Genomic DNA, 26,653 nt, shown 5'->3' with positions numbered 1-26,653 from the left:
TCCCTTTGCAAACACCAAACACAGGCAGGCCAGTGGGAGATGCCCAGGGGGTGGATGAGAATTCCACACTGTTAGTTCTGTGACCCCCACTCCCCCTCCTGGAGAAAGACCCCCCAGGTGCTCCAGGCACACGGGGGCTTCCTGCTCCGTGGAGCCAAGGGCAATTCACTGGCCACCTGAGCTCTGGCTGCCATGTAAGTGCTTGATGCAGTGGAGGTGGGGAGGACAGCAAAGCCAAGCCCAGCACTGGCCAGAGCACCCTCACACCTGTCCGGCCCCCTTCTCCGAGGACCCCACACCCCTTGCTCAAGTCCCAGTCTGAGCTCCCAGCAGCTTCAGGCACAGCTGACCCGACTCCGCCCACTTCCCAGGCCTGCCTGTCGGCGCCTTCTCCAGATCCTCCTGGCGCCTCCCTTCCCTCACCCATTGAGGTTCATCCCCTGCAGGGTTTATAGACAGTGTCACCGGGAGCAGACCAGGGCTGCACTTGGGGCAGAAGGGGCAGGAGGAACAGAGGGTAAGGCAGGGGTGGGGGTCGGCCCAAACGTGGACACTGAAATCGACGTTCATCCAAGTGAAGAGCTTAGAACAGTACCTGAGTAAAAACTTAACATGAAATTAGATATGCTATCTATACATGCGGCTTCTTTGGTGGCTCAGTGGTAAACAAATTTCAAATCCTGCCAATGCAGGAGACACAGAAGATGTGGGTTCAATCCCTGGGCTTGGAAGATCCCCTAGAGGAGGAAACAGCAACCCACTCCAGTATTCTTGCCCGGAGAATCCCATGGACAGATAAGCCTGGTGGGCTACAGTCCATGGGGGTTACAAAGAGTTGGACACGACTGAGCAACAATAATTTAACCCAGGCAGAAACAGCAAACATTTTTTTGCAGGAAATATACTTGAAAACTGCTTCAAAGAGTGTGTGCTACGCCTCTGGTTTACAAAACACGACACTAGCTGGGTTTCGTGCCTTGCTTCTCTTCCATGTGTAGCGACTGAGTTTCAGACTCCACATGTGTGATTGTGTGACTCAACTTTGAAAAAATGATCTCACAGCCCTCATTTCTTGCTTTCAGGACCCAGGGCACAGAGCTCCAGGAGCTAAGCAATGGCCCGCCCAGGCCACAGTGACAGAGCTGGGTGACCAAGATGGCTAGGCCCGGGGCCCCATGCTGGCAGGGCAGGGCAAGGGCAAGGTTTGGGCTTCTTCTAAGCCTGGAGACCCTTTACAACTCTGCTCAGGTGTTGGCTCAGCCACGTATCTGTGTATTCAAGCACCTTCTCCTGAGTACCTATTCTAGGCCACGCTCTGTCCTGGGGACACAGTGGCCACAGGGCAGACGTGGGAGCCCGCCCACCAGAGCCTACGTTTCTGAGTGAGAAGCAGCGAGAAGACAGGAGTTGTGAATTCAGTAAAAATGGACCTTCCGCACCCCCAAATCAATCCTGCAGTCATTACTTACCCCATTTCAGACTCGAACCTTCCTGTTTATTAGCACAGCCTCAGTACTTAGAATTTTTTTTTTTAAATCAAAGGTTTTATTTTTTTGCCTGTGCTGCACAGCATGTAGGATCTCCGTTCTTCAACCAGGGATCAAACCCATGCCTCCTGCAGCGGAAGCTCTGAGTCTTAACCACTGGACCACCAGGCAAGTCCCTAGAATTTTAATTAGCATTGAAAGTGAAAGTGTTAGTTGCTCAGCCTTTGTTTGACTCTTTACAACCCCACAGACTGTAGCCCACCAGGCGCCTCTGTCCATGCGATTTCTCAGGCAAGAATACTGGAGTGGGTTGCCATTTCCTTTTCCAGGGTATCTTATGGACCAGGGATTGAACCCAGGTCTTCTGCACTGTAGATGGATTCTTTATCGTTTGAGCTACCAGAAAAGCCCTAATTAGCTTTATTACCTGCTATCTATTCAAAGAATATTAAAAGATGGGGAGATGGAATCAAGCACATAATCAAGTTATTAGGGCGTGTGATCAAGAAGACAGAAAGACTGCAGAGTCACAACACTGTGGATCAACTATACTTCAGTAAAATTTAAAAAAGAAATAAAACTTGCCTGCATATGAGAATGACTTGGGGAAATTTGCAAACCCCTAAAGCCCAGTCTGCATGCTCAGTTACATCATAATTTCAGGGAGTAGGGCCCAGGGGGTCAGTACTCTTTTCTTGAAAGAAAAAAAGGTCCATAGAGTCCACAACCCAGGCTTCTGAGATAGCACTGATCCCTGAGTCTCCCTGTGTAAACTGGCCCTGACCTCTCAAGTGTATCCTTTCTTCTTGTGGGCCCAGTGCCCCTACGTAATGAGTTCATGTTCCCCTCAGGGACGTTCTTATGCTGCCAGGGTCAGGATGGCTGTGTGAACATTCCTAACACAAAGTCAGGAAACGTGAAACTAGACAGAGCTCCATCAGTTTCCAACACAAGGTCTCATCCACATCTGACTTTCTGACTCCAACAGTAACCTGGTCAGTGAGATGCCACCTGCCTGGCTCAACTACCTGAGGGACAGAACCCTTCAGGATGAGTCACCAGGGAAGCAGCCCCAAGTTACAGGTGACTCTCCTGTTTGATAGGAACGAGTTACCAGAAAATTCTTTAGGATGACGGTCATACGTGTGGTACCGAAAGGAGTCATGCGATTCTCATATTTCAGGAGATTCTGTGTGCAAAGCCACTGTCTTAGAAAAGTTATCCAAATGATTCACTTTTTTTTCAAAAAAGTTAATGCGAAAATGATCGCTGGTGGGCAGATTTTGTTCTCTTTCCGCCAACCTAAAACTTGTGGTGGGTTTCTTCTTAAACTATTTATTTTAAAGCTTCAATTAAAATTGCTCAAACTACGGCAGTCCTGTCAAAGGCAGAATTTCTGGATCCCACCCACTGAAATGTTATAGGCAGTATAACTTCAGCACCAAATGGTGGCAAGAAAGATTAAACCACAAGTAACAGGTACACATACCTCTTTTCCAAATCTCTGATTTTCTCCCTTAGTGGTTCAATGATCTGAAACAAAATTAACCAGAATCAGTTTTGAAGCAGAAACACAGTCCTCCAGTACTTCCACCCACTCTGATGTTCCAGGAGGATGGGACGTGACACAAAACAGATTTCCAATTACTTCTGCAATCTACCTCCAGCTTGAAATTAAGTCAGAGCCCCTAAGTCACAATTCCAGAACCAAGATGCTGAACTGCGTGCTAGAATCTCTGACTCCAGAGATGCCTGAACTCTGAGGAAATTCACCTTCTTCCTTCCAGACCACACGGGCACCGTTTGAGGTGGTGCAGGCCCACAAAAGCAGGTGAATCTCCACCCCTGCCTCTCTTCACGTGAGACCGAGAACCGCCAGGAGCCGCCTGCGTGTCACCTGCTGTCAGCGCAGCACACGGTCCACCGCACCCACATGTCAGGGCTGGGACTGCATGAACGACCAGCATGTGGCTCCAAATCCCAGTGAGCGACCCCCTCACCAAGTCCGTGTTACAACAGTCTGTCTACACAGACACTGGACTCAAACACAAGCAATTGTTCTAAACAGAAGTTGTGGAGCAGGCCAGACTTCCCGGCTCTCGTCGAGGCCCGTCCCCGACCCATGTGTCCCCACTGCCCTGTGAGCTCCAGGGTCCTGGCATCTGAGTCCAGCTGTGTTTCCATCTACACTGGCTCAGGTGAGCAGAGGCGGACCCCTGTCTCCATCCAGGTAAAGATCCTCACTGCCCTCTCTCTTCAGAACCCTGGAAAGGCTCCCCTGAAAAGTCACATAAAAGCGTGAACCTATCTTGCCGGTGGGACAGAATTTAGCATGTCGCACCGTTATAAATGGGCAAAGCTGACACAGAGGTGCATCCACAGCCTCAGACAGCACGTGGATCACGGCTGGCATGATGTGGCCACAATAAAGGTACCAGCACAGACAAAGGAACTAAGTGGAGAGAAGCAGACGGTGGGAGCAAAACACAGAGAGGAGACTCACCTCTTCAATCCTGCTCTCAATTCTGAGCTCCCTGCTCTCCTGGATGGACCTGTTGAGTAGAACACTGCAAGACTGAGATAGACTGAAAGGCTCTGTGACCGCGAGGTCTACTTCTGAACAAACCACCGCAACGTGCAGCACACCAGTGCAGACCATCACCTCCTCCCAAGCAATCAGCCCAGCCCCACCCCGAGGGGAGGCCAGGGGACCAGACAACTGCTGGGGGTGGGTCTCCAGGGATCGCAAACACCTCCAGGGTGTTTCTGCTAAACTAAGATCGCCTCACTGTCCTGTGATGCCCAACGTGCGATTTTAAATCAGAGGCAGGAAGTGTGCCTACAGCAGCACAAGTTCCTGCTGGGCTGTCCTGGGATTTAAGGCAAAGTGGAATTTTTCCAACTGAAAAGACTGAGCTCCTTTAATGGGACCTGAGCAGCCCTCCAGCCACACACAGAGGCCTCTGTTGGCAGACACACATCCGCCAAGGGGGAGGAGTCGGTCCCCACGGCCCCACCCGCCCTGCAAACCCCACTGGGCATGCCGAGCGGGTGGGGCAGAGCTACCCTCCCCACAGCCCTGCAGCCCCCGCTGTCACCACAATGTGACTGCTGTTCTTTGACTGTCACACAAGAAATACGAAGTGGAGAGGGCTGTTCTTTAAATATGAAATAGTACTCATGGCACCAAATCTGGTTTTACAGTGAATGCCTATTACTTTGACTGATCTTTTTTTTTTTTTTAATTTTAAAACAACAGTTGACACAGGATTTGATTTTTACAAGGGCCCCCCGTTCTCTGTTGAGCAGCACAAACGATGCCCACCCAGAGTGGAAGGTCCTCGGGCCTTCCCTCCCCTGTGATGGAAGGTGGTCTCAGCATCCACTGGTCTGCTCCTGGGGCGGTGGGCAGTCTCGGTTTCCCTAATGGGCTTAGGAAAGGCACCCCAGCACTCACTCTAACCACCCAGAAATGCCATTTACATCTCATGAGCCAGGAAGACGGGTGCGGACAACACCAAGGAGCCACCACTGCTGCCCAGAGATCCCTCTTCTCATCTGGGCTGACCTGGGGCAGCCTGAACACTAGCTGCGTCCTCCGGAGCATCCAGGAGAGAGATGCACATGGGTGTGTGAGCAGCAAGGAGCTCAGTTCACTTTTACACTGTCCTCAAATCGGCCTGTGCTGCCGAGGTATGTGTGTAACAGTGGTGTGTCATTTCAGCCCAAACTATTAAAAATCAATTACCTCATGTTAATCAAGTTGCCCCAAACAGCTGTAAGAGAAAGAAAAAGGAAAAGTCAATATTTAAGTTTGCAACATTCAAGGACTCCAACTAATACAACATTAATTTTTAACCTATATCTTAAAGTACACTAAGAAAACTATAGCTTACGAAGACAGTAAAATGCACACTTTTAAAATAATAAGCCCTACTAAACTTAAGTGGGAAGATGATCCTATATATCTCCTAATTTAGAATAACATTTTGGGATCTGGAGTGCAATGGTGCACGTGTGTTTTTTTTTTAAGGTTCTTTTTTTGGGGAGAAGGGGTATCTGGACCATTTTTAAAGTCTTTATTGAAATTTGAATGTTATAATATTGGTTTTGTTTTGTTTTTTTGGCCACAAGACATCTGGGATCCTAGCTCCCTGACCAGGGTTCAAACCCACACCCCCTGCATTGGAAGGTGAAGTCCCAACCACTGGACCACCAGGGAAGTCCCGGGGCAGGCATTGTGATACACAGTATGTCCAGCCTTTGGGGATGAGCCAGTCACAGAAATTAAAGAACCATGTGAATAAAAGAGATGCCAGGGCTCAGTCCCACCGCATCCATCAAACGTCAATGAGACCCAGAGAAGCTACAGGTGGCCTGACTCTGTGGCTGGCCCTCACTCATCTCCCCTACATCAGTTTCCCCTGCAGGGCTACCTCCTGGACAACAGACACCTGAATACTGTGAACCAGTTATAAATATCTCACCAGGGGTGACCACCGACACAGGAGACCGTGACACCCACTGAAGCTCCCAATCAGAGGGTTACTTCACAGAGAAACCTTCACAGAGAAGGGTGTGGCTCCCACTCTGTCCACATCCCGATGCGGGCCCCATATGGCCGTTCCAATGCTGCTCACCTTCAGGGACCAGGTGCCCCTAGGTGCTGCCAGGTGCCAGGTGCTGGGAGAGGGACAGAGCAAACACACACACCCTGGAGTCCAGGACTAGCGATTCTGTGAGTCTGGGCGGGGGGTGAGGTGAGGGGCGACCCCAGGCATGTTCTCGCTGCATCCTCAGGTACACAGCAGGGATAACATGTTCAATGGATAGCTCTCAGGGTCCAAAATAACATCCCCCCACAAGAAATTCCCACTGTTAACAAAGGGGTGTTGAAAGTATAAAAGCACAGCCCTTGTTCAAACAGAAGAAACTATGATAGTATAAGATCAGCAATAAATAACTAAAAAGTGGCAAGTAAGCATGAAATGGGAGGATTTTAAAATAGAACTGAACTATATTCACTATTTGGGCTTCCCTGGTGGCGCAGATCTGGTAAAGAATCCACCTGCAGTGCGGGAGACCTGGGTTTGAGCCCTGAGTCAGGAAGATCCCCTGGAGGAGGGCACGGCAACCCACTCCAGTATATTCTTCCCTGGAATATTCAATGGACAGAGAAGCCTACAGCCTACGGTGTTGCAAAGAGTCAGACACGACTGAGCGACTGAGCACGCAGCATATATTTTTCACTATTCACTAAAAAAAAAAGTATATATATATTTTTTTATACTTTTGGACCATGTGACCTTACTTTTGAGTATTATCCTCAGGAAATAAGTATACATATAAGAAAACTACCTTCACAAATGACGGCTTTATTTATAATGTAAAAAATGGCATAAATCAAAGTATCTTACAATTAGAGAACTATCATATAAAGTACGATATCAGTTCATCTCAGTTCAGTCACTCAGTCATGTACGACTCTTTGTGACCTCATGACTGCAGCACGCCAGGCTTCCCTGTCTACCACCAACTCCCGGAGTTTAGTCAAACTCATGTCCATTGACTCATGCCATCCAACCATCTCATCCTCTGTAGTCCCCTTTTCCTCCTGCCTTCAATCTTTCCCAGCATCAGGATCTTTTCAAATAAGTCAGTTCTTCACAGCAGGTGGCCAAAGGATTGGAGCTTCAGCTTCAACATCAGTCCTTCCAATGAATATTCAGGACTGATATCCTTTATGACAGACTGGTTGGATCTCCCTGCAGTCCAAAGGACTCTCAAGAGTCTTCTCCAGCACCAGAGTTCAAAAGCATCAATTCTTAGGCACACAGCTTTCTTTATAGTCCAACTCTCACATTCATACATGACTACTGGAAAAACCACACTTTTGACTAGACAGACCTTTGCTGGCACAGTAATGTCTCTGCTTTTTAATATGCTGTCTAGGTTGGTCATAGCTTTTCTTCCAAGGAGCGTTTTTTAATTTCATGGCTGCAGTCACCATCTGCAGTGATTTTGGAGCCTAGAAAAATAAAGTCTGTCACTGTTTTCATTGTTCCCCCATCTATTTTCCATGAAGTGATGGGACCAGATGCCATGATCTTCATTTTCTGAATGTTGAGCTTTAAGCCAACTTTTTCACTCTCCTCTTTCACTTTCATCAAGAGGCTCTTTAGTTCTTCTTCGCTTTCTGCCATAAGGGTGGGATCTGCGTATCTGAGGTTATTGATATTTCTCCCAGCAATCTTGATTCCAGCTTGTGCTTCATCCAGCCCAGCATTTCTCATGATGTACTCTGCACATGAGTTAAATAAGCAGGGTGACAATATACAGCCTTGACGTACTCCTTTCCCAATTTGGAAGTAGTCTGCTATTCCACATCCAGTTCTAACTGTTGATTTTTGACCTTTACACAGATTTCTCAGGAGGCAGGTCAGGTGGTCTGGTATTTCCATCTCGTTCAGAATTTTCCAAGTGTGTTGTGATCCACACAGTCAAAGGCTTTGGCATAGTCAATAAAGCATAAGTAGATGTTTTTCTGGAACTCTCTTGCTTTTTTGATGATCCAAGGGATGTTGGCAATTTGATCTCTGGTTCCTCTGCCTTTTCTAAATCCAGCTTGAACATCTGGAAGTTCACGGTTCACATACTGTCGAAGCCTGGCTTGGAGGATTTTGAGCATTACTTTACTAGCTTGTGAGATGAGTGCAATTGTGCAGTAGTTTGAACATCCTTTGGCATTGCCTTTCTTTGGGACTGGAATGAAAACTGACCTTTTCCAGTCCTGTGGCCACTGCTAAGTTTTCCAAAGTTGCTGGCATATTGAGTGCAGCATTTTCACAGCATCATCTTTTAGGATTTGAAAGAGCTCAACTGGAATTCCATCACCTCCACTAGCTTTGTTCAGAGTGATGCTTCCTAAGGCCCACTTGACTTTGCACTCCAGGATGTCTGGCTCTAGGTGAGTGATCACACCGTTGTGGTTATCTGGGTCATAAAGATCTTTTTTGTATAGTTCTTCTGTGTATTTTTGCCACCTCTTCTTAATATCTTCTGCTTCTGTTAGGTCCATACCATTTCTGTCCTTTATTGTGCCCATCTTTGCAGGAAATGTTCCCTTGGTATTTCAGAATGAAATGAAGAGTACAGAATGAAGCAGGGCAAAGGCTAACAGAGTTTTGCCAAGAGAACACACTGGTCATAGTAAACACCCTCTTCCAACAACACAAGACAAGACTCTACACATGGACATGACCAGATGGTCAATACCAAAATCAGATGGAGAAGCTCTATGCTGCTGCTACATCGCTTCAGTCGTGTCCGACTCTGTGTGACCCCATTGACGGCAGCCCACCAGGCTTCCCGTCCCTGGGATTCTCCAGGAAGAACACTGGAGTGGCTTGCCATTTCCTTCTCCAATGCATGAAAGTGAAAAGTGAAAGTGAAGTCGCTCAGTCATGTCTGACTCTATCGACCCCATGGACTGCAGCCTACCAGGCTCCTCCGTCCATGGGATTTTCCAGGCAAGAGTACTGGAGTGGGGTGCCATTGCCTTCTCCGGGAGAAGGTCTATACTGTCTGCAAAAACAAGACCAGGAGCTGACTGTGGCTCAGATCATGAACTCCTTACTGCAAAATGCAGACTGAAATCAAAGAAAGTAGGGAAAATCACTAGACCATTTAGCTATGACCTAAATCAAATCCCTTATGATTATAAAGTGGAAATGACTAATAGATTCAAGGGATTAGATCTGATAGACAGAGTGCCTGAACAACTATGGACAGAGGTTCATGACATTGTACAGGAGGCAGTGATTACGACCATCGCCAAGAAAAAGAAACGCAAAAAGGCAAAATGGTTGTCTGAGGAGACCTTACAAATAGCTGAGAATATGATATAGCCATTCATTTAATGAAATCATAAAGTCATTAAGTATGACTATAACTATTATCAAAAAGATAAGAGATAACAAGTGTTGGCCAGGATGTAGAGAAAAGGGAACCCTAGTTCACTCACCATGAATGGGAATACAAAGTGGTGTACTATGGAAAACAGTATGGAGGTTCCTCAAAAAATTAAATATAGGACTACCATACAACCCAGGAAATCCAATTCTGGGCATTTATCCAAAGGCAATGAAAACACTAATTCAAAAGGATACATGCACCTCTGTGCTCTTAGCAGCACTATACAATAGCCAGGACATGGAAGCAACCCAAATGTTCAAGAAATAAGGGTGGATAAAGAAGATGTGGTGAATATATGCAATGGAATAGGTTTCAGCTGTCACAAGAAGGAAATCCTGACAACTGCAGTAACATGGATGGATCTTCAGGACACTGCGCTAAGTGAAGTAAGTCAGGGAAAGACAAATGCACGATCTCACTTAGGTGTGTGCATACTAAGTCGCACAGTCGTGTGCAAGTCTTTGGAGCCCCATGGACTGCGGCCTGCCAGGCTCCTCTGTTCCTGGGATTCTCCAGGCAATCATACTGCAGAGGGTTGCCATGCCCTCCTCCAGGGGGTCTCACTTACATGTAGAATCTAAAGACAAACAACAAAAACCCAAGCTCACAGATACAGAGAACAGACTACCGGTTGCCAGAGGTGGAGGTGGGTGAAGTGGGTGAAATAGGTTAATGCAGTTAAAATAAATCCTAGGAACTTACCCACACACTACTGTATACCCAACAGAAAACTACTAAGGACTCAGTGCACAGCACACGGAAGTCTACTCAATACTTTGTAGCGACCTGTATGGGAAAAGAAGGTCAGGGCAGACCTGCTCGCAGAACCTCTGGAAGTGGACCTTCCAGTCCTGTTGTCTGAGTCCCAGCCATCATCCCAGATAACACCAAAAAGAGAACAGACTCTTCAAACTCCCACCCCCACAGAGCTGTGAGCATGGTGAACCACTGCCGCTCCATCCCACCAGGTCCTGAGGTGGTCACTTACGCAGCACAACCACCAGAACCAGAGCACGGACAGGAACCTGGCCTTTAATTCCCTGTCAACCCTGGATCTGGGCTACACTCCTCCCAGTGCCCAGCACTCACGTCGCAGGCCCCAGGTGCCCATCTGGGCAGAACACCTGGCTCCAGACTGAAGTTCTGGGGGACCCTGCACCCCAACCACACAGGCTGCCTGCCTTGTGATCAAAGCATTAAACATGCCCAGGACAGTGGTGCCCTGCTCACCCCATGAACCCCGACAACCCCGGCCCCAGAGAAGCAGACACCTGCCCGCCCTGAATAAACTCCACAGTGGCACAAAGCATCGTTAGTGTCACAAGAGAAGCATCAGAAGAGCTGTTTAAACAGATCAGAAGGTTCAAGTTGAAGATACTCTTCTAAAATTCTCCAACTACAAAATGAGGTTATCAGAGGAGGGAACCTCCCCCTCAGCTCCCCTGAAAGAATCAGGTGCTCAGGCTCAGACAGCATCACACACAGAAGAGCGGGGAGCCTTTCTGCTCCCCGACCTGGAGAGAGCTGGCCCCAAACCACACACCTGTGCCTAGCTGGCCAGGCCTGCGTTCACCCGTGTGGTTACACAGGAGGAAGCTGCCCAGGTGAGAAGGTGACCTGGGGAGCCCAGCAGGCTACCTACCAGCTGACATCCTTCACAGGCCGCATGTGGGGCGCTGTTTGTGGGGCCCTGAGAGAACCCCGCACTATCCCCGCCCCCAGGCTGGCCTCCAGGATGAGCCCCAGAACAGGCTCCGCAGTTCTCTGCTCTGTAGCCCCAGCAGTCCCCACTGGCAGGTCCGAGCTCTGGTGATAAAACACCTTTGAGTGACTCACAGATTTTCCTAAGAAAATCACACTAACATTCCCTTGGGAAAATTTTTTTTGCCCGAAGATGTTCCCCTCTTTTAAACAAAATGGTTAAGAATGCAAGAAACCGTGGGCTTTGTAGATGACATCTGTTCCTCTAAAAAGTCTTCACGTGTAAAATGTCACCAAGTGAGATGGGAAACCCAGAAGGGAAATCTCCTAGAAGCCATCTCTGCTGTCACATGAGACACATGTTTAAAATGCCAAGTGGGTATAGCTGCTCAGAGGAGCTGGGGAACACAAGGAAGAACTTTCTGGGCTCTGGCATTACTGCAATTCCCATAGCTTGCAGTGAGAGAGCTCAAAGGATGGTCCCTTGAGGTCTGCTGAGGAGCTGAGGGGTTCTGTCCACCCAAGTAGGGGAGTGCCTCACTTGCAAAGTACAGGGTGACCAATGAAATCCCCCAACTGGCCAGTTAGCAAACCCCAAACCCAACGGTTATTTGAGGAATCCCGCTGGACACCTGGACGTTTCTTAAGAACCATGAGGGAAAACCGGAAAACTGTGCTAAGGTCTGTTTCCACTCCCAGGATACAGCTGACTCCCAGAGTGTGGGTTTTCCACACTACCGACCAGCCCTCCAGCCCTTTGGACACTAACGACCTGCCCTGAGTGCAGACCCCACAGGTGAGGGGCCCAGGCCCACAGGACACCTCACTTCAGATGCCTGCCTCCAGGCCCAGGGTCACCTGTGCTTCTGACTTACCGGTCAGCTCTAAGTCAGGGCACCCACTACCACCTTCTTGGGTTTGATCATTTGCTAGATGACTCAGAGAAACAGCTTCCTTACAACGACCAGTTCATCGTGAAGGCTACAGCTCAGGAACAGAAGGTCTCGGGGGGCGAACCCAAGCCTCACCTACTGGGAAGCCATCAGATGTCAATGTTGAGGAGTTTCTTTTATTTTCCACAAAGCTCCACCTCCAGCTCCAACCCCTTCCTGGAGGTGGGTGGGTAAGGCTAACAGTGACCTGCCTCCATCCCAGGCCAACCTAGGGCCCACCCTGAGTCACCCCCTGGGCAAAAATTCAGAGTGATCAAAGGGGGCTTCTTAGGAACAATAGAAGATAACCCTATGGTTTGGGAAACCCTGAGGTTCTGGGAGATCTGTGCCACAAAGGGACCGAGACCACAGACATTTTTCCTCTGTTCCACCCAAGGCGTGAGAAAACAGTTGCGATTCACTTCACAGAGGCCAGCTGACATCCCCACTAGATGAAGAGTTCTTAAAAACGAGGCGAAAGGCGACCCAAAGTTCAACAGAAAAGTGGGTAAAAACGGAACAGTTTTCAGAAGAAGAGGTTGTTAACAGTCCTTTAACGCTTGCAAAGATGCTCAACATCACTCCTGAAGAAAGAGGCCCCTTGAAGCAGGAGGGACCATTTCTTTTTTTTTTTTAGGAGGGACCATTTCTGCCTGGTATGCCATCCACAAGCTCTGATGGTATGTGTGTGGGGGGGTGGGCACAGCTGCTCTGGGACATGGCTAGGGGACAGCAGGCACAAGCTTGCTCACTGCGGTGGTTATTTCTAAGAGCAGGGCATCTGAAATAAGCAAAGTGTCCTGCACAGGAGGTGGTCGTGGACAGTTCAGGGCACGTACGTGCGAGTGACAGACAGAGCAAGGGTGCGTTCCATTTACTGATGCCAGAGCTTTCCAGGAAACACAATGCAGGAAAAAAAGAGAACAAAATGGTCCAGGTGGGTTGATACCTTCCGGGAATGATGAATAGCATGTGCTTCTACACACGCAGATGAATGCCTGCATTTGCAAAGAGAAACCTAAGATGCATGAAACGGACTAGTAACAATGGGAAAGAGGGTGGGGCCAGCAATTGCAGCAAGACACATCTGCACATAACTTTTCATTCAGTTTGACTTTTGAACCATGTAAATGGCTTATACATTTTAACAATTGGAAAGAAAAAAGCAAATCCTAAAATAAACCGAACGGAACACAAACCAAAAAAAGGAACATGACTTGTATCAGGCACAGAAAAACACATTTCACGGAGCTTTTTCGACACAGTAACAGCACACCCCGAGCAAGACAGAGTCTAAGGACAAAAGGAATGACAGAGGAATTCTGAATTTTCTTGGTACTGGTAATGATGCAGTAATTCTGAAACTGTTTTGCCTGGTGGTACGCATCAAATGAGTTTGGACTGATGTCAGAAACAATTTTTACTGTGGGAAGAAGGAACTAGCAAGATGAGGATGAGGAGGAATAACCTCGTCATGACTTAAATTGGGGGTAGCAGCATAAACTCATGGTGGGAAAAAATCTGTACCTGGCTCCGTCCACTAAGGGCACCTCAGCCAGTGCTGAGACCCCAAGTTCTGCTCCACACTCTCCACTGGAAGGAAGCAGAATGCCTTGGAAGAGTGGCTGCTCCATCCACTAAGGGCACTTCAGTCAGCGCTGAGACTCTGAGTTTGAGTCCACACTCTCCACTGGAAGGAAGCAGGGCACCTTGGAGGAGTGGCTGATTGCAGGTCTGGGCACGGAAAACACAGGAGGAGCACAGAGCATCTGCAGATCAAGGGAGTGCTCAAAGACTGGGAGAACCTCTGAGTCCTCCGTGATTAAAAAAAAAAAAAAGACGGGTGTAAATTGATGATGTCCTCAAAACATGTCCACAACCTAATTCCTAGAACCTGGGGATTTGATTTGGAAAAAGGGTCTTAGCAGGTGTAATTACGGAGAAGGCAATGCACCCCACTCCAGTACTCTTGCCTGGAAAATCCTATGGAGGAGCCTGGAAGGCTGCAGTCCATGGGGTCGCTGAGGGTTGGACATGACTGACCGACTTCACTTTCACTTTTCACTTTCATGCATTGGAGAAGGAAATGGCAACCCACTCCAGTGTTCTTGCCTGGAGAATCCTAGGGACGGGAGAGCCTAGTGGGCTGCCATCTATGGGGTCTCACAGAGTCAGACACGACTGAAGTGACTTAGCGGCAGCAGCAGGCGTAATTAAGCATCTTGAGACCAAAAGATAACCCTAAATTATCCTGTTGGGCCCTCCATCCCCTGATCAGTGTCCTTATAAGGGACAGGGGAGACAAGACAGGGAGAAGGGGAGGAGCCCTGGGACCAGCACAGAAGAGTGGAGCACCTGCAGCCTGTGGAGGGTGCGGAAGGATCCTGCCTGGTACACCTGGAGATGGGGCACCTGCCAGCTGCAGCCCTGCCCAGTCCCATCTCTGCAGAGGGTAGGATGGAGGATCTGCAGCAGGTGAGCCCCTGTCAGCTGGGGAGATGACTAGGGTACCACTCAGCCCCACAGCTCTCCCTTGGGGCCCCTGAGATGTCCAGGCAAGCTGGCACTGCCCCTAGGGTATGCTGAGTGATCCACCAACAAGGGAGGCAGCTGAGGGTCTGGGGCAGTGGGCGGCCCTCCACTCATCTAGGATCCGCTTAAATGGAGCAGATGGCCCAGGGTCCCTCCCAGGAAAAAAGAACGCCCCAAAGGGAAGAGACCCTCCATGGGAAGAAAAGGGAGCAAAGGACCACCAGGCAGAAGACTCTGAAAGAAAGACCACATGCTTTAGTTTTTTAAATTAAGAGAAAAAAAAAAAAAGTCTCATGAGCAAAAAATAACAGCAAAAACAAATGTTTTACATCACTGAAAGAGTTCGGTTATAAAGATGACAAAGTTCCCAAAAAGTTGAGCAAAAGTCTAAAATGATAGACGTGAAGAAACAAAATGGATGACACCTGGCAACCCCACACCTGTGGGAGAATGTTCCAGGGAGGGGGGTCGCCAAAGGGCAGTTCACAAGTTTTCAGAACTGCAAAGCAAGGACCTTGGTGGCCAGGGCTTGGAGGTGCCTGGCACATGTCACCAGCATCCGTGGACTGGCAGGTGCCCCTGGTTCCCTGCCACCCCCCACCCCGGCCCCAGCACTGAGGCCTCACTCTGGGAGGAGCTCTGCATGTGAGCACCGCGGTCCTGAAGGAGGCCAGTGATCCACCACAGGGATACCGTCCACAAGGACACACTCTGGGCACACGGGCCAAGAGAGGCCACCGGAGTGAGGAGGGACCAAGCCCAAGCTGAGGTGTGTGGTGGGAGGATGGCACCAGGGCAGAAGCAGCACCTAGGATCTCCCAGGAGAAATCAAGTCGCATAGAGAGAGGGGTGCCGGCTGGAGCCTGGACCCAGGAGGGACGGAGACTTGCCTGAGAGGCTTTGAGGGGCCTTTTCTAGAATTCTGCACCACTCGCCCATCACTTAAATGTGAAGACGGAGAAGGCACGGCCAACACCTGCCAATCCTCCTCCCTGACATCAGGTGAGGTAAGTCAGGGAACAGGTGATCTCCAGGCCAACAGAGCCGGGCAGCTGAGGCCAGGGGCCTCTCCTTGGGGAAATCTTGGGGGAGATGACACAGGTGACAAGCGCTGGAGTCCAATGAGTTAACAGAGCAGAGTCATCAGCTCCAGGAAGAATAAAAGGTGATGGACATACAACCTGGCTCATGTTGATTACATTTAGTCGTACTGTGAACATCATGCTGTACTCAGTCCCTCAGTCGTGCCCGACTCTTTGTGAACCCATGGATGTAGCCTGCCAGGCTCCTCCGTCCACAGGATTCTCCAGGCAAGAGTACTGTCATTTCCTCCTCCAACATTTAGTCATATGTATAAACATGAAATGCTGACCTCCTCAAAACCACACTAAGTCTATGTGGGGGTGAGCACGGGTGGGGGGAAAGTAAAGAGAATAGTCACCTTCTAAAGGGGAAAGTCACGAGGTATACAACAGTATCTACAAACGAAAAACTAGGAAGCATAGGATGCTATGGCACAAACACCAAGATCATCAGTTCAGAGAAGAGAAGCGCCTGCCCCTGGGCAGGGAAGAGATGCCTGGGGACACCAAGAAACCAGGCAAAGGCAATCTGACTTTCTAAACTGTACTCATGTCAAAAACACTACAGGTAATTCCAGCTGAGTCTCTGCCTAGGGATTCCTAGGAGCAGGTTGGTGTGACTCTCAGACAATCAGGCCTCTGAGCTCCTCCGACCAGTGACCAGCACTGACCTGAGGGCTACAAGGACTGGAACCCCATAGGAGAAAACATGTGTAGGCAAAGAACCCAGGGCAGCACAAGCTGGCCGTGCTCAGGCCCTGGGCCCTGGACCGAAGAGTTACACTCCAGGAGGGAGGAGGATAGGCCCTCATGAGCTCAAGAAACAGAGGAAGATGGGAGAGCGCCTGAGAGGACCAGGGAGAGACTTTCCAAAAGGGGCTGTGTGTCATTTGGCAGCCAGGACAGTTTTCTCAAACAAGGAGACAAGATTATTACATTAACAAGGAGAGCCAAGGCTAGAAATCACCGCTCTCGGACAGTCAGGAGTCGCCATCTTGCTTTTCCTGTAAAGCGTCTTGGAGTTACCATCCATGCCCATTAGTGACACTGCCTGCACACCTATCTTAAACCTCACAGCTAAATTCACCCAAAGAGTGAGCTGGCACAAGGCCCGCCTGCTGCAGCCCGTCAGCCAGATCACCGCTTCATGTTTACGCTCCAACCCCCGCGCCACCCCCCCCCCACCACCATTCTCTGCATTCCTAGAACACGCCCTGCTCGGGATGCCACAGGGCGTCCCACTCTTTGCGACCCCATGGACTGTAGCCCGCCAGGCTCCTCTGTCCATGGGATTCTCCAGGCAAGAATACTGGTGTGGGTTGCCATGGCCTCCTCCAGGGAATCTTCCTGACCCAGGGATGGAAGCCAAGTCTCCAGCACTGGCAGGTGGGTTCTTTACCACTAGCGCGACCTCGGAAGCCCATTAACTCCCACACATGCCTCACTTCTCAGCTCAAGCCTCACTTCCTCGAGAAAACATGCTGGTTGCCCCTGTCAGGAGCCCTCATGCATTCCTTCCCTTCCTTCCTACCAGTTTGTAGTTTCACCCTCATTTAGGTGAGAACCTAATTTGTGGCCAACTCACAATCTAAGCCAGTGGTTCTCAAGTGGGGGGTCCCCAGAACACACCAACAGTATGTGAGGTGAAACTATTAGTTGGGCCACAGCCCAGACCTACTGAATCAGAAGCTTGAGATGGGAGGCAGCAGCCTGTGTTTGGAAAGCCCTCCAGGTGATTCCGATGCACACAGCAGGTTGAGAACCACTGCCCAGGTGTTCTGCAAGCCTTGGGGATCCCTGGGACCTAGCACAGGGACAAAGACAAGGGCTTGGCAGACAAAAGTAAGGACGCAGGAGGATTTCCTTATCTGCAGAATGGTGAATGACATTCCACGACCTCTGACCTGCAGAAGCCTCAAAATCCACATGGAGCCTGCGGGCAGACCTGGGTTCCAGTCCCAGGTCCCCAGCCCTTCTGGGCTCAAAATTTTGGTCTTTGTAGCTTCTCACCTGTGTGTTCATCATTTGCCTAATTTCTCTTGGTCTTAACAGACTCACCTCTAGAATGGGAATAATGATGGGAACTATTTCCTAGGACTGCTGAGATACTTAAATGAGACAAGGAAACAGACTCACCACACATGGGGAAACTGGAAACAAGTTTGAACATTGTTACTATAGTCCTAACAGGAATTACACAACTTGAAGCAGTCTTCCCCCTGGGGGTCTCCGCTTCCTAACTCAAGACTGGCATACACTTCAGAAGCCATCTTCCTCCTCCGCATACTTGCATCTAACAGCCCCCAGCTGGGCTGCAGACAGGCCAGGTCTCAGTGACTGCGCATCTGCCTAGAGCTCAACTGAAGCCATGTCTGGAGGTCCCCCTCAACTAGGAAGTCAGACCTCAGTAACTTAACCGGTGAGCAGGTGTTTCGTCTCAGCGTGGATCGGCCTCGTGGCTAGGATTCAAACGAGCTCACACTTGGTCCAATTTTGGTACTTGGGGAAATATTAATAGCATCAAGGAAAACACATTCCCATCCAATAGGTTTTTTTTTTTTTTTTTAAAGGGACGGCTTCTGCCTCTAAGACACAGGGTGTACCACCTGCCAACAAAGTGTCCCCTCCTGCCCTCTGTCCCGCAGCCTCCGGGAATGATGACAGGGGAACCACACAAAATGGAGCGGCGCCGAGACACCCCCACCCCCCGCGGTGCGCCTCGGCACTGGGTCGACCCGCACCCTCAAAACACAGGCGCGGGGAACCCCTGGGGCGTGCGGAGACCTGGGCTCCGGGACCCCCCCACTTGACGCCAGTAGCCCTGGAGCGGACAACTCGGCGCGGGGACCCCCCCTTGGCGCCAGGACACCCCCCCCCGCCAAGAGACCCCCCCGGGCGTACAGACACTTGGGCGCCAGGACCCCGGGGCATCAGACCCGTGGGCTCCAGGACCCCTGGGCTCGGCCGCGGGCCGGCGGGGTCGGGCGACACACTGGGCTCCCAGAAGCCAAACGCTCAGTAATTTTCCTGGGAGCAGACAGCCGCGATGGGGGCTCTGCCAGCAGACAGTCCTCACAGCCCCGCGTCCCGCCCGGCGGCGCCGCACGCTCGGGAGCCGTGGACCGCAGCCCGGTGTGCGGCGGGGCCGAGGGCCGAGGGTCCGCTGTTCGGCTGGCGGCCGCGCGCGGAGCGGGAGGGAGAAGGCCGCGGGCGGGAATGAATGGCCGAAGCACTCACAGGCCACGTAGGCGAGCAGCGCGATGCCCAGCAGCAGCTTCATCCTCCTGCGGCTGACGGCGGACACTAGACGAAGCAGCGGCTGGCTCAGCATCCCGGGCCGCGCGCTGCGGCCGCCCGACTCCGAGCGCGGCGGCGGGGGCGGCCCGGAGGCCCCGCCCCGCCCCACGCGCGCTTCCTGCCGGCGGGGTCCGCGCGCATGCTCAGCGTTCGCCCCGCCCCACTCCGCAGGCGCAGTGAGGTGGCCCCAGCTGGCGGCGCGTGCGCATGCGCAAGCGAAAGCGTGGACGCCGCGGTGGGCGGTGCGCCTCAGACCTGGGTACCAGAGCGCCAGGAGGTTGCCGGGCTGATTTGTGCTATATTTGGGCAGGTGTTTGGAGTTCTTTACCAGCTCACTCTGAAAGTTACCTGTTTTCCCGGCTTGTTTAGCTGAAACAGCGGCAACGATTAGTGCCCTACATATCACTGATGTCCAGACTCCGTGCGTTTTACCCTCTGATCAGCTAGGACGTCTTTTTTTTAAAAATAAGGCGTTTATTATTATTTTAAAAAGTAGTGCTAGTGTTGTACAGTGAGGACAGACTAGGAAGGAAAGGGTGGACCGCGCTGTCTGCCTGCAGAAAAACGGATGCCTCATTACAGGAGAGTGAGTGCACTAGCCATAGCTATGCGCCGAGAGCACACGGTTGCACGCGCTGTCCCGGCTCAATTCTTCCATAAGCGGGTATTGCATGTCTGCTCCCGGCGAGGAGCTGTGCCCAAGGAAGCACAGATGCCGAAGGAGTCCTGGACCCGCGGGGAGCTGGGCCCCTGGCGGGGGAAGACAGGTGCGCTCGGACCTTAGCCAAACCTGGACTGGAGCGACCCGGAGGGAGACCCAAAGTGCGGGGGCTGCAGGCTGACCTTATAGACCTTTCAGAGCGGCCCGCAGCGCTTCTAACCTCTGTGAACGCCGGGCTGTTTTGCTAAACAGTCGAATGCCCTTCTTCGACTTTGTTATAAACCTCCGAGAAAAATAACCATCACAATTAGCAATAAATCAAAGCAGTAATTGGTTACATCTTTCTAGCTACTCAGCACAAATGCCATGACTCTGTGATTGTAAGACAACCTTCCCCGTTCCAGGCCTCCCCATTAACCTTGAGAAATGTGGAACAAGAGGAAAATCGTTAAGCCCTTTCCCAGAGGAGGATTCTCACATCTGAAGCGGCCTCCTGTCAGGACGCCCACTCCTCAACACGCTCGCAACCCATTCCAGTATCCAAGAAGGCTGCCAGGTGACACTTTCTTTGGAGCCAGACAGAGACCCCCCCTGGGTGGGCTTCCAGGTAAGCACACCAGCCAAGGACAAATTTCTCTTTGTCTGGGAGTCTTTTTTCCTTGTTGACTCCATAATAATGAATCCACCTGCCAAGTAGAAAACCCCAATTCCGTCCCTGAGTGGGGAAGATCCCCTGGAGAAGGAAATGGCAACCCACTCCAGTGTTCTTGCCTGGGAAATCCCATGGACTGAGGAGCCTGGCAGGCTCCAGTCCATGGGGTCAAAAGAGTACAATGCAACTTAGTGCCTAAACAACAACAGTAGCAACTTTATTTCCTCATCGTCAACATTTTAAGTTTGGGTTAAACCTCTAATTTTTGAAAAGATGTATCTAGAACATGTAGTGCCCTGAGCTCCTCTGATCCTATGATTTCATGATTTTTATTTTACTTTTTTTATTTACCATGATCACTTTATTCTTCTAATTTTTTATTTTATATTGGAGTATAGTTGACTTACAATGCTGTTTTAGTTTCAGGTGTACAGCCAAGATTTAGCTATACATAGACATGTATCTAGGGCTTCCTGGTGGCTCAGTGGTGAAGAATCCACTTGCAATGCAGGAGACATGGGTTCAATCCCTGAGTCAGGAGGATCTCCTGGAGGAGGAAATGGCAACCCACTCCAGTATTCTTGTCTGGAAAAGCCCATAGACAGAGAAGCCTGGCAGGGTACAGTCCATGAGGTCGTAAAGAGTCAGACACAACTAAGTAACTAAACCACCACCAGACATATATCCATTCTTTTTCAGATTCTTTTCCCATTTAGATTATTAAGAATATTGAGTAGAGTTCCCTGTCCTAAGCAGTAGGAATTCCATGATTTTTAGATAAAAGATGAGCAGCAGATATATGAGAAAAGATTAACATTTGCCCTAAGGCAAGATTAGATAGAAGCTGTAGGTGGATTCCAAGCTTTTTGGGTGTAGGTGGTATTTCACTGATATATATTTATCTGTTCAAGCAGGCCAGAAATTGTGAAACACATGCTACCTATGCACAAAAGTCCCTAAATCCAGCTTTCTTACCTAAGCCTCCTTTCTACCACCAGACACTGCTGCCAAGGTCTCCTGCCCCAAGGGATGAAGTGTATGGGAACACCATCAACAACTACATGTAGATGAGCCACCGCTGTCCTTATGACCCCTCAGGAGGTTGTGGGTGGCCCTGACCCTGATTTTCAGCTCAACCAAAGCCAGAATTTGGGAGTAAGCAGCAGTAAGTGCTTGCCCAGCAGATATGAGAAGGCTCCAGGGAAGGAGGTGCCACCTCGGACTCTTCAGGGAAACTGTGGGCTTGGGCAGGTCACTTCCCTGAGCTTCTCTTCCCTCTTCTGGCTGCCCACGCCCTCTGCCCCAGTGAGTTCTGTGCTCAGGTCCCCTTCCTGCCTCAACCTTGCTATCAGCTACTCCTTTTTTTCAGTGGATACATCAACAAGAATATTTTGACGGTGACTACTTAGTTACAAGGCAGTGTTCTTAACGCTTGGGATGATTAAAAAATGAATCATAATAGGACTCCTGTCCTAGAGTGTTAAGGGCCTAAGAAGAGGGGACTTCCCTGGTGGCTCAGTGGTAAAGGTGAGGGGCATGCATTTGATTCCTTTTGCAGGAAGATTAAACATGCCTCAGAGCAACTCAGCCCATGCACCACAACTCCTGAGCCTATGTACCTAGAGCTGGTGATGCTCAAAATGAGAAGCCTGCACACTGGAACTAGAGAGTAACCCTTGCTCACTGCAACCAGAGAAAGCCTGTACAAAGCAAGGAAGATTCAGTGCAGCAAAAAAAAAAAAAAAAAAAAAAACACTAAGAAGAGTAGGGCTTCCCTGCTGGCTCAGATGGTAAAGAATCTGCCTGTAATGCAGGAGACCCAGGTTTGATCCCTGAGTCGGGAAGAAACCGTGGAGAAGGGAATGGCTACCCACTCTAGTATTCTTGCCTGGGAAATCCATGGACAGAGGAACCTGGCAGGCTATAGCTCATGGGATCGCAAAGTCGGACATGACTGAGCAACCAACACTTTTCAAGAAGAGTAGAAAACCTCCGTCTATTCTGTGTCCACCAGGAGCCAGGCAGGGACTGTGATGTGAGATGCTCACACGTGTCACCTCACCCGAGTTCTGTAACAGCCCCAAGACACAGGGTTGCTGATGGGACTGTGCTTAATAGACAGAAAACAGGCTCTGAAAGTTGTCAGTGTCCACACAGCTGGGGTGGGAGGGGGGCAGGGGGATGCTTTTGGGGAGGAGAGCGAAGGCATGCAGAATCCATCATACTTCATGGTAGAAAGTGGTGAGGACCAGGACAATGCAGATGAATGGCCAAGGCATTCACAAGAAAGAGACATCACTCCCTGGGAGTGTGGTTTGCCCAGTTAATTGGCTGAACAGCTTCCCGGCTCCAAAAGCTGAGTGTTCACAACTCTTCTGTGGTGTGCTCATTCCCATGTGAATGAGCAATTGCTACAGATCAGGGCTTTTCCTGTTTTTTGACCAGCGCACCTCCCCTTCCAGGTGAGAACAGCAAGAGGGAGGCTGTGCAGAGCCAGGGCTACATGGGCTGAATTTGAAATCACATGTAAGGTTTTTGCTCACACACATCAGGCAGGGGCGTTGGGGAGGGAAAGGACTCTATAGGACATAGTGGAACCTGTTTGGCCGGAGGAACAGGAAAAAAAGGTGCAGATAATGTTGGATAAGAAAGCCTCTAGCAATGTATCTGAGAGTGCAGAAGCCAGGCCTCCAACCCTTGTGCACTTCACCTGCTTTTTCTTCCTGCTACTTTTCTTATTAAGCCAATGCTTCCCTGATGGCTCAATGAGTGGTGAAGAACCCGCCTGCCAATGCAGGAGATGTGGGTTCCATCCCTGGGTTGGGAAGATCCCCTAGAGTAGGAAATGGAAACCCACTCCAGTCGGTTTTCCACTTACCTGGGAAATTCCATGGACAAAGGAGCCTGGTAGGCTACAGTCCATGGGGTCACAGAGTCAGACACAACTGAGCGAGTAACACTTTTTTTTTCTTTTTATATCCAAAAGATTGGTTGTTGCAAACAGATACAAAGGTTAAGGTAAAAGGATACAAAGGTTAAGGTAAAAGAAACAGATCTGAAAGGGAGTCAGATGTGTTCTTCCTGTTACAATGTGACAGCTTTTCCCCTCTGCACCTCCCTTCTCCATCTGGCTTATGTGCCCCAGAGCATCTGAGCAGAGGGTTTTGCCGACAATCAGCCAAGATCAGGTTGAGAAGTAGATAATGCTGCTGGGACTAGTCATTTTTAAAGTGCTTAATTGTAAACTTCTGTAGAACGTGAAGGATCTGCTGAAGGAACTACTGAGCTCTTGTTGCTGAGGGGAGGGAAGAAAGACACTGCCTTTGGGGTCTCCTTAAGGTTCTCCCTCTGCGTCCTTTGGGAAACATAAACTGTGATTTGTATATCTGACTGGTAATATCGTCTCTCCACTAGAGCCAGGTTTCTGATGAGCAAGTAATAAATTCTGGTTGTTAATGTGCGTGCCAGCTGTAGTGTGAATGCCCAGTGAATACTTACCAACCAATGGACTTGGGGGAAGTGCCAGATACAGGCAAATTACATTTTTTACTTGTTATTTTCTGAAGTTTGCATTGGCTATTAAAGAAGATGATTTCTCTGGGGTGTGTTAAGTAATTAACTTCCCATCAGCGAAGATAAAAAGCAGTCATCAAACATACATCACAATTCACAAAGTCCGCTTTTGACGATAATTATGTGCCGTTGAGAGGCAGATACCTTGCCTTTTCAACAGGCACCTTATCTACTGTGAATCTGTTCACTATTAGAAGTCCAATTAATTTTTAAGCACTCTAACTACATGGTTATATAGTGATACCAGATGATTTTGAGTGAAAATTCAAAAGCCTTGCAAAAAAAGGGTGGGGTTTAAAAACCCATCTTTGTTTTTTTCTTTCCCAGAAGAGGTGAAACCTGTTTGAAATGGAAAGGAGATCTCCTAACTGTTTGGAAAAGATGATCCATTCCCAACTGCTTAATTAGTATCTAAATCGCAAATTAGTATCCTATATCACCCTTTACGGGGGAGGACAGCCTTGTAAAATATGCTTGGTCAAGTGGGTTTGCGTAATATCCAACTCTCTTCATTCCTTTGGCGGAATACCAATGATGTTCTGAGTGGGCTGCTGAAAATGTACCACAGGACGTCACTTTGGCTCACCTAGACGTAAGTTTGCTCTCTAAATTATAAACAAGTTTTCAAACAGAAATGCAGTTGGGAAGTTTACTAGTGCAATACTTTCAATACTTCCCTCAGGAGTAGGTAAAAAGGACACTGTGGTTTTCTTTAATGATCCTCTCAGCATTTTAAAACAAGACAGAGCACTTTGATGAGCCATCAGAGATCACACATCCGTAAGCAGACTGCTTAAAGTGGAATATGAATGGTCCCCACTTGCCCATGATTGTGCAGGAACTGGCATCAGAATGGCTTTCCTGTTGTGTCCTACTTAACCCATCTTGGTCACCCTGGGGTGATGCAGGGAAAGCAGCCTCCTATCCAGGAAAACCTGCACTCACTGGGCAGGCCCACCTGGAAAAAGCACAAAACCTCAACACAAGGAAATGTATCCTGTAAACTAGGCATCTGAGAACTGGAGGGGGTCATCCTCAAGTAGGGATTAACCTGGAAGGACCAATCCTATAAGGTTTCTTTAGGAGATGAATTTTGAGTTGGAATTTTTAAAAAAATTACAGGACACAGTCTGACTGAAAGAACAAGGGGAGGAAAGAAGAGCCACTTTAACTTTTTTGTTTGGTTCAGTTCAGTTCAGTTCAGTTCAGTCACTCAGTCGTGTCCAACTCTTTGCGACCCCATGAATTGCAGCACACCAGGCCTCCCTGTCCATCACCAACTCCCGGAGTTCACTCAAACTCTTGTCCATCGAGTCAGTGATGCCATCCAGCCATCTCATCCTCTGTCGTCCTCTTCTCCTTCTGCCCCCAATCCCTCCCAGCATCAGAGTCTTTTTGTTTGGTTGGTTAGTTATTTTGGCTGAGCGGTGCTGCTTTCAGGATCCCAGTTCCCCAACCAGCGTTTGAACCTGGACACTCAGCGGTGAAAGCGTGGAGTCCTAACCACTGGACCACTAGGAAGTTCCATGGGGACTTTAGGGATACAATGCATGCTATGTATGCACGCACATTAAGTCGCTTCAGTTGTGTCTCTTTGCGACCCCATGTAGCCCCCCAGGCTCCTCTGTCCATGGGATTCTCCAGGCAAGAATACTGGAGTGGGTTGCCCTCCTTCAGAGGATCTTCCTGACCCAGGGATCGAACCCATGCCTCTTTCATCTCCAGCATTGACAAGAGGGTTCTATACCACTAGCCCAATACAAAGCTACACAGAGCTGGAATGCAGGCTGGCTTTTGTTTGCCTAGGACCTCTGTTAAAGAAAATTTGCAGATAATGTTAGACCTTTAAACCAAATCCTTTGAAACAATTCTGCTCAGGAGTCATCCATCAACTTCCAGGAGGACCCCTTTACTTGTTCTGTCAGCTTCTTTCTCAGTTCTCCTGTGCGGATGTTTGTATCTTGGGGCACGCAGAGGTACCTTGTCTCCTAGTTTTGTTGTAAATGTTTTCTGAGGGTTTCTCATTTTGCTGTCTAGTTGTTCTGTGTCTGAGCACCACTGATCTTCCCCCACCCTCCCTTCACTTAAGGGATCAGCACACCACTGCACCCATACTCCATTTAAGGGAGTAGGTAGGGTTAGGGTTAGTTGTTAACTTGTTACTTGTTTTTGCTCCCTCCTCCTGCTCCAGCACAAGTCCCAATAAAGCATGAATTTCCATCTGGCCTCAATTCTTATGGATTAAAGGGTCCAAGAACCCACGTCGGTAATACTTGCTTTGTACTGAGAAATGTAAGTCCTCCTACTTTGCTCTTCTTTTAAAAGATTATTTTGACTATTCTGGATCAATTGCAATTTCATAAGAATTTTAGAATCAGTTTATCAATTTCTACAAAGAAGTTGGCCAAGATTCTGATTGTTGTTGTTCTGTTGCTCAGTCATCTCTGACTCTTTGTGACCCCATGGACTGCAGCAAGCCAGCCTTCCCTGTCCTTCACTTTCTCCTGGGGTTAGCTCTAACTGATGTCCATTGACCCACTCAGTACTCTTGCCTGGAAAATCCCATGGACGGAGGAGCCTGGTAGGCTGCAGTCCATGGGGTCCCTAAGAGTCGGACACGACTGAGCAACTTCACTTTCACTTTTCCATTTCATGCATTGGAGAAGGAAATGGCAACCCACTCCAGTGTTCTTGCCTGGAGAATCCCAGGGATGGGGGAGCCTAGTGGGCTGCCGTCTATGGGGTCGCACAGAGTCGGACAC

The 26,653-nt window shown here is 49.4% G+C and overlaps 1 protein-coding gene across 3 annotated transcripts in view; it reads right to left on the bottom strand.

The window, feature by feature from the left end:
- UXS1 (UDP-glucuronate decarboxylase 1) overlaps positions 1-19,111 on the bottom strand; it is a 56,541-nt gene extending 37,430 nt beyond the window's left edge. Inside the window, exons 1-4 of one of the 3 annotated variants that reach the window (XM_070798765.1) lie at positions 18,946-19,111; positions 5,236-5,263; positions 3,991-4,054; positions 2,977-3,020 (exon numbers count right to left, since the gene is read on the bottom strand). In XM_070798765.1, coding sequence (XP_070654866.1) covers positions 2,977-3,020; positions 3,991-4,054; positions 5,236-5,263; positions 18,946-19,039 — 230 coding nt within the window. In that variant the 5' untranslated portion in view covers positions 19,040-19,111. The remainder of the gene's footprint in view (positions 1-2,976; positions 3,021-3,990; positions 4,055-5,235; positions 5,264-18,945) is intronic. The other 2 variants (XM_019970242.2, XM_019970243.2) reach the window with 2 other exon arrangements.
- Between the last annotated feature and the right edge of the window lie 7,542 nt (positions 19,112-26,653).

This window comes from Bos indicus, chromosome 11 (assembly GCF_029378745.1).
Source record: "Bos indicus isolate NIAB-ARS_2022 breed Sahiwal x Tharparkar chromosome 11, NIAB-ARS_B.indTharparkar_mat_pri_1.0, whole genome shotgun sequence".
Taxonomy (NCBI): domain Eukaryota; kingdom Metazoa; phylum Chordata; class Mammalia; order Artiodactyla; family Bovidae; genus Bos; species Bos indicus.
Note: the sequence above shows the minus strand (reverse complement) of the source record. Positions and strands in the feature narration are given on the sequence as shown.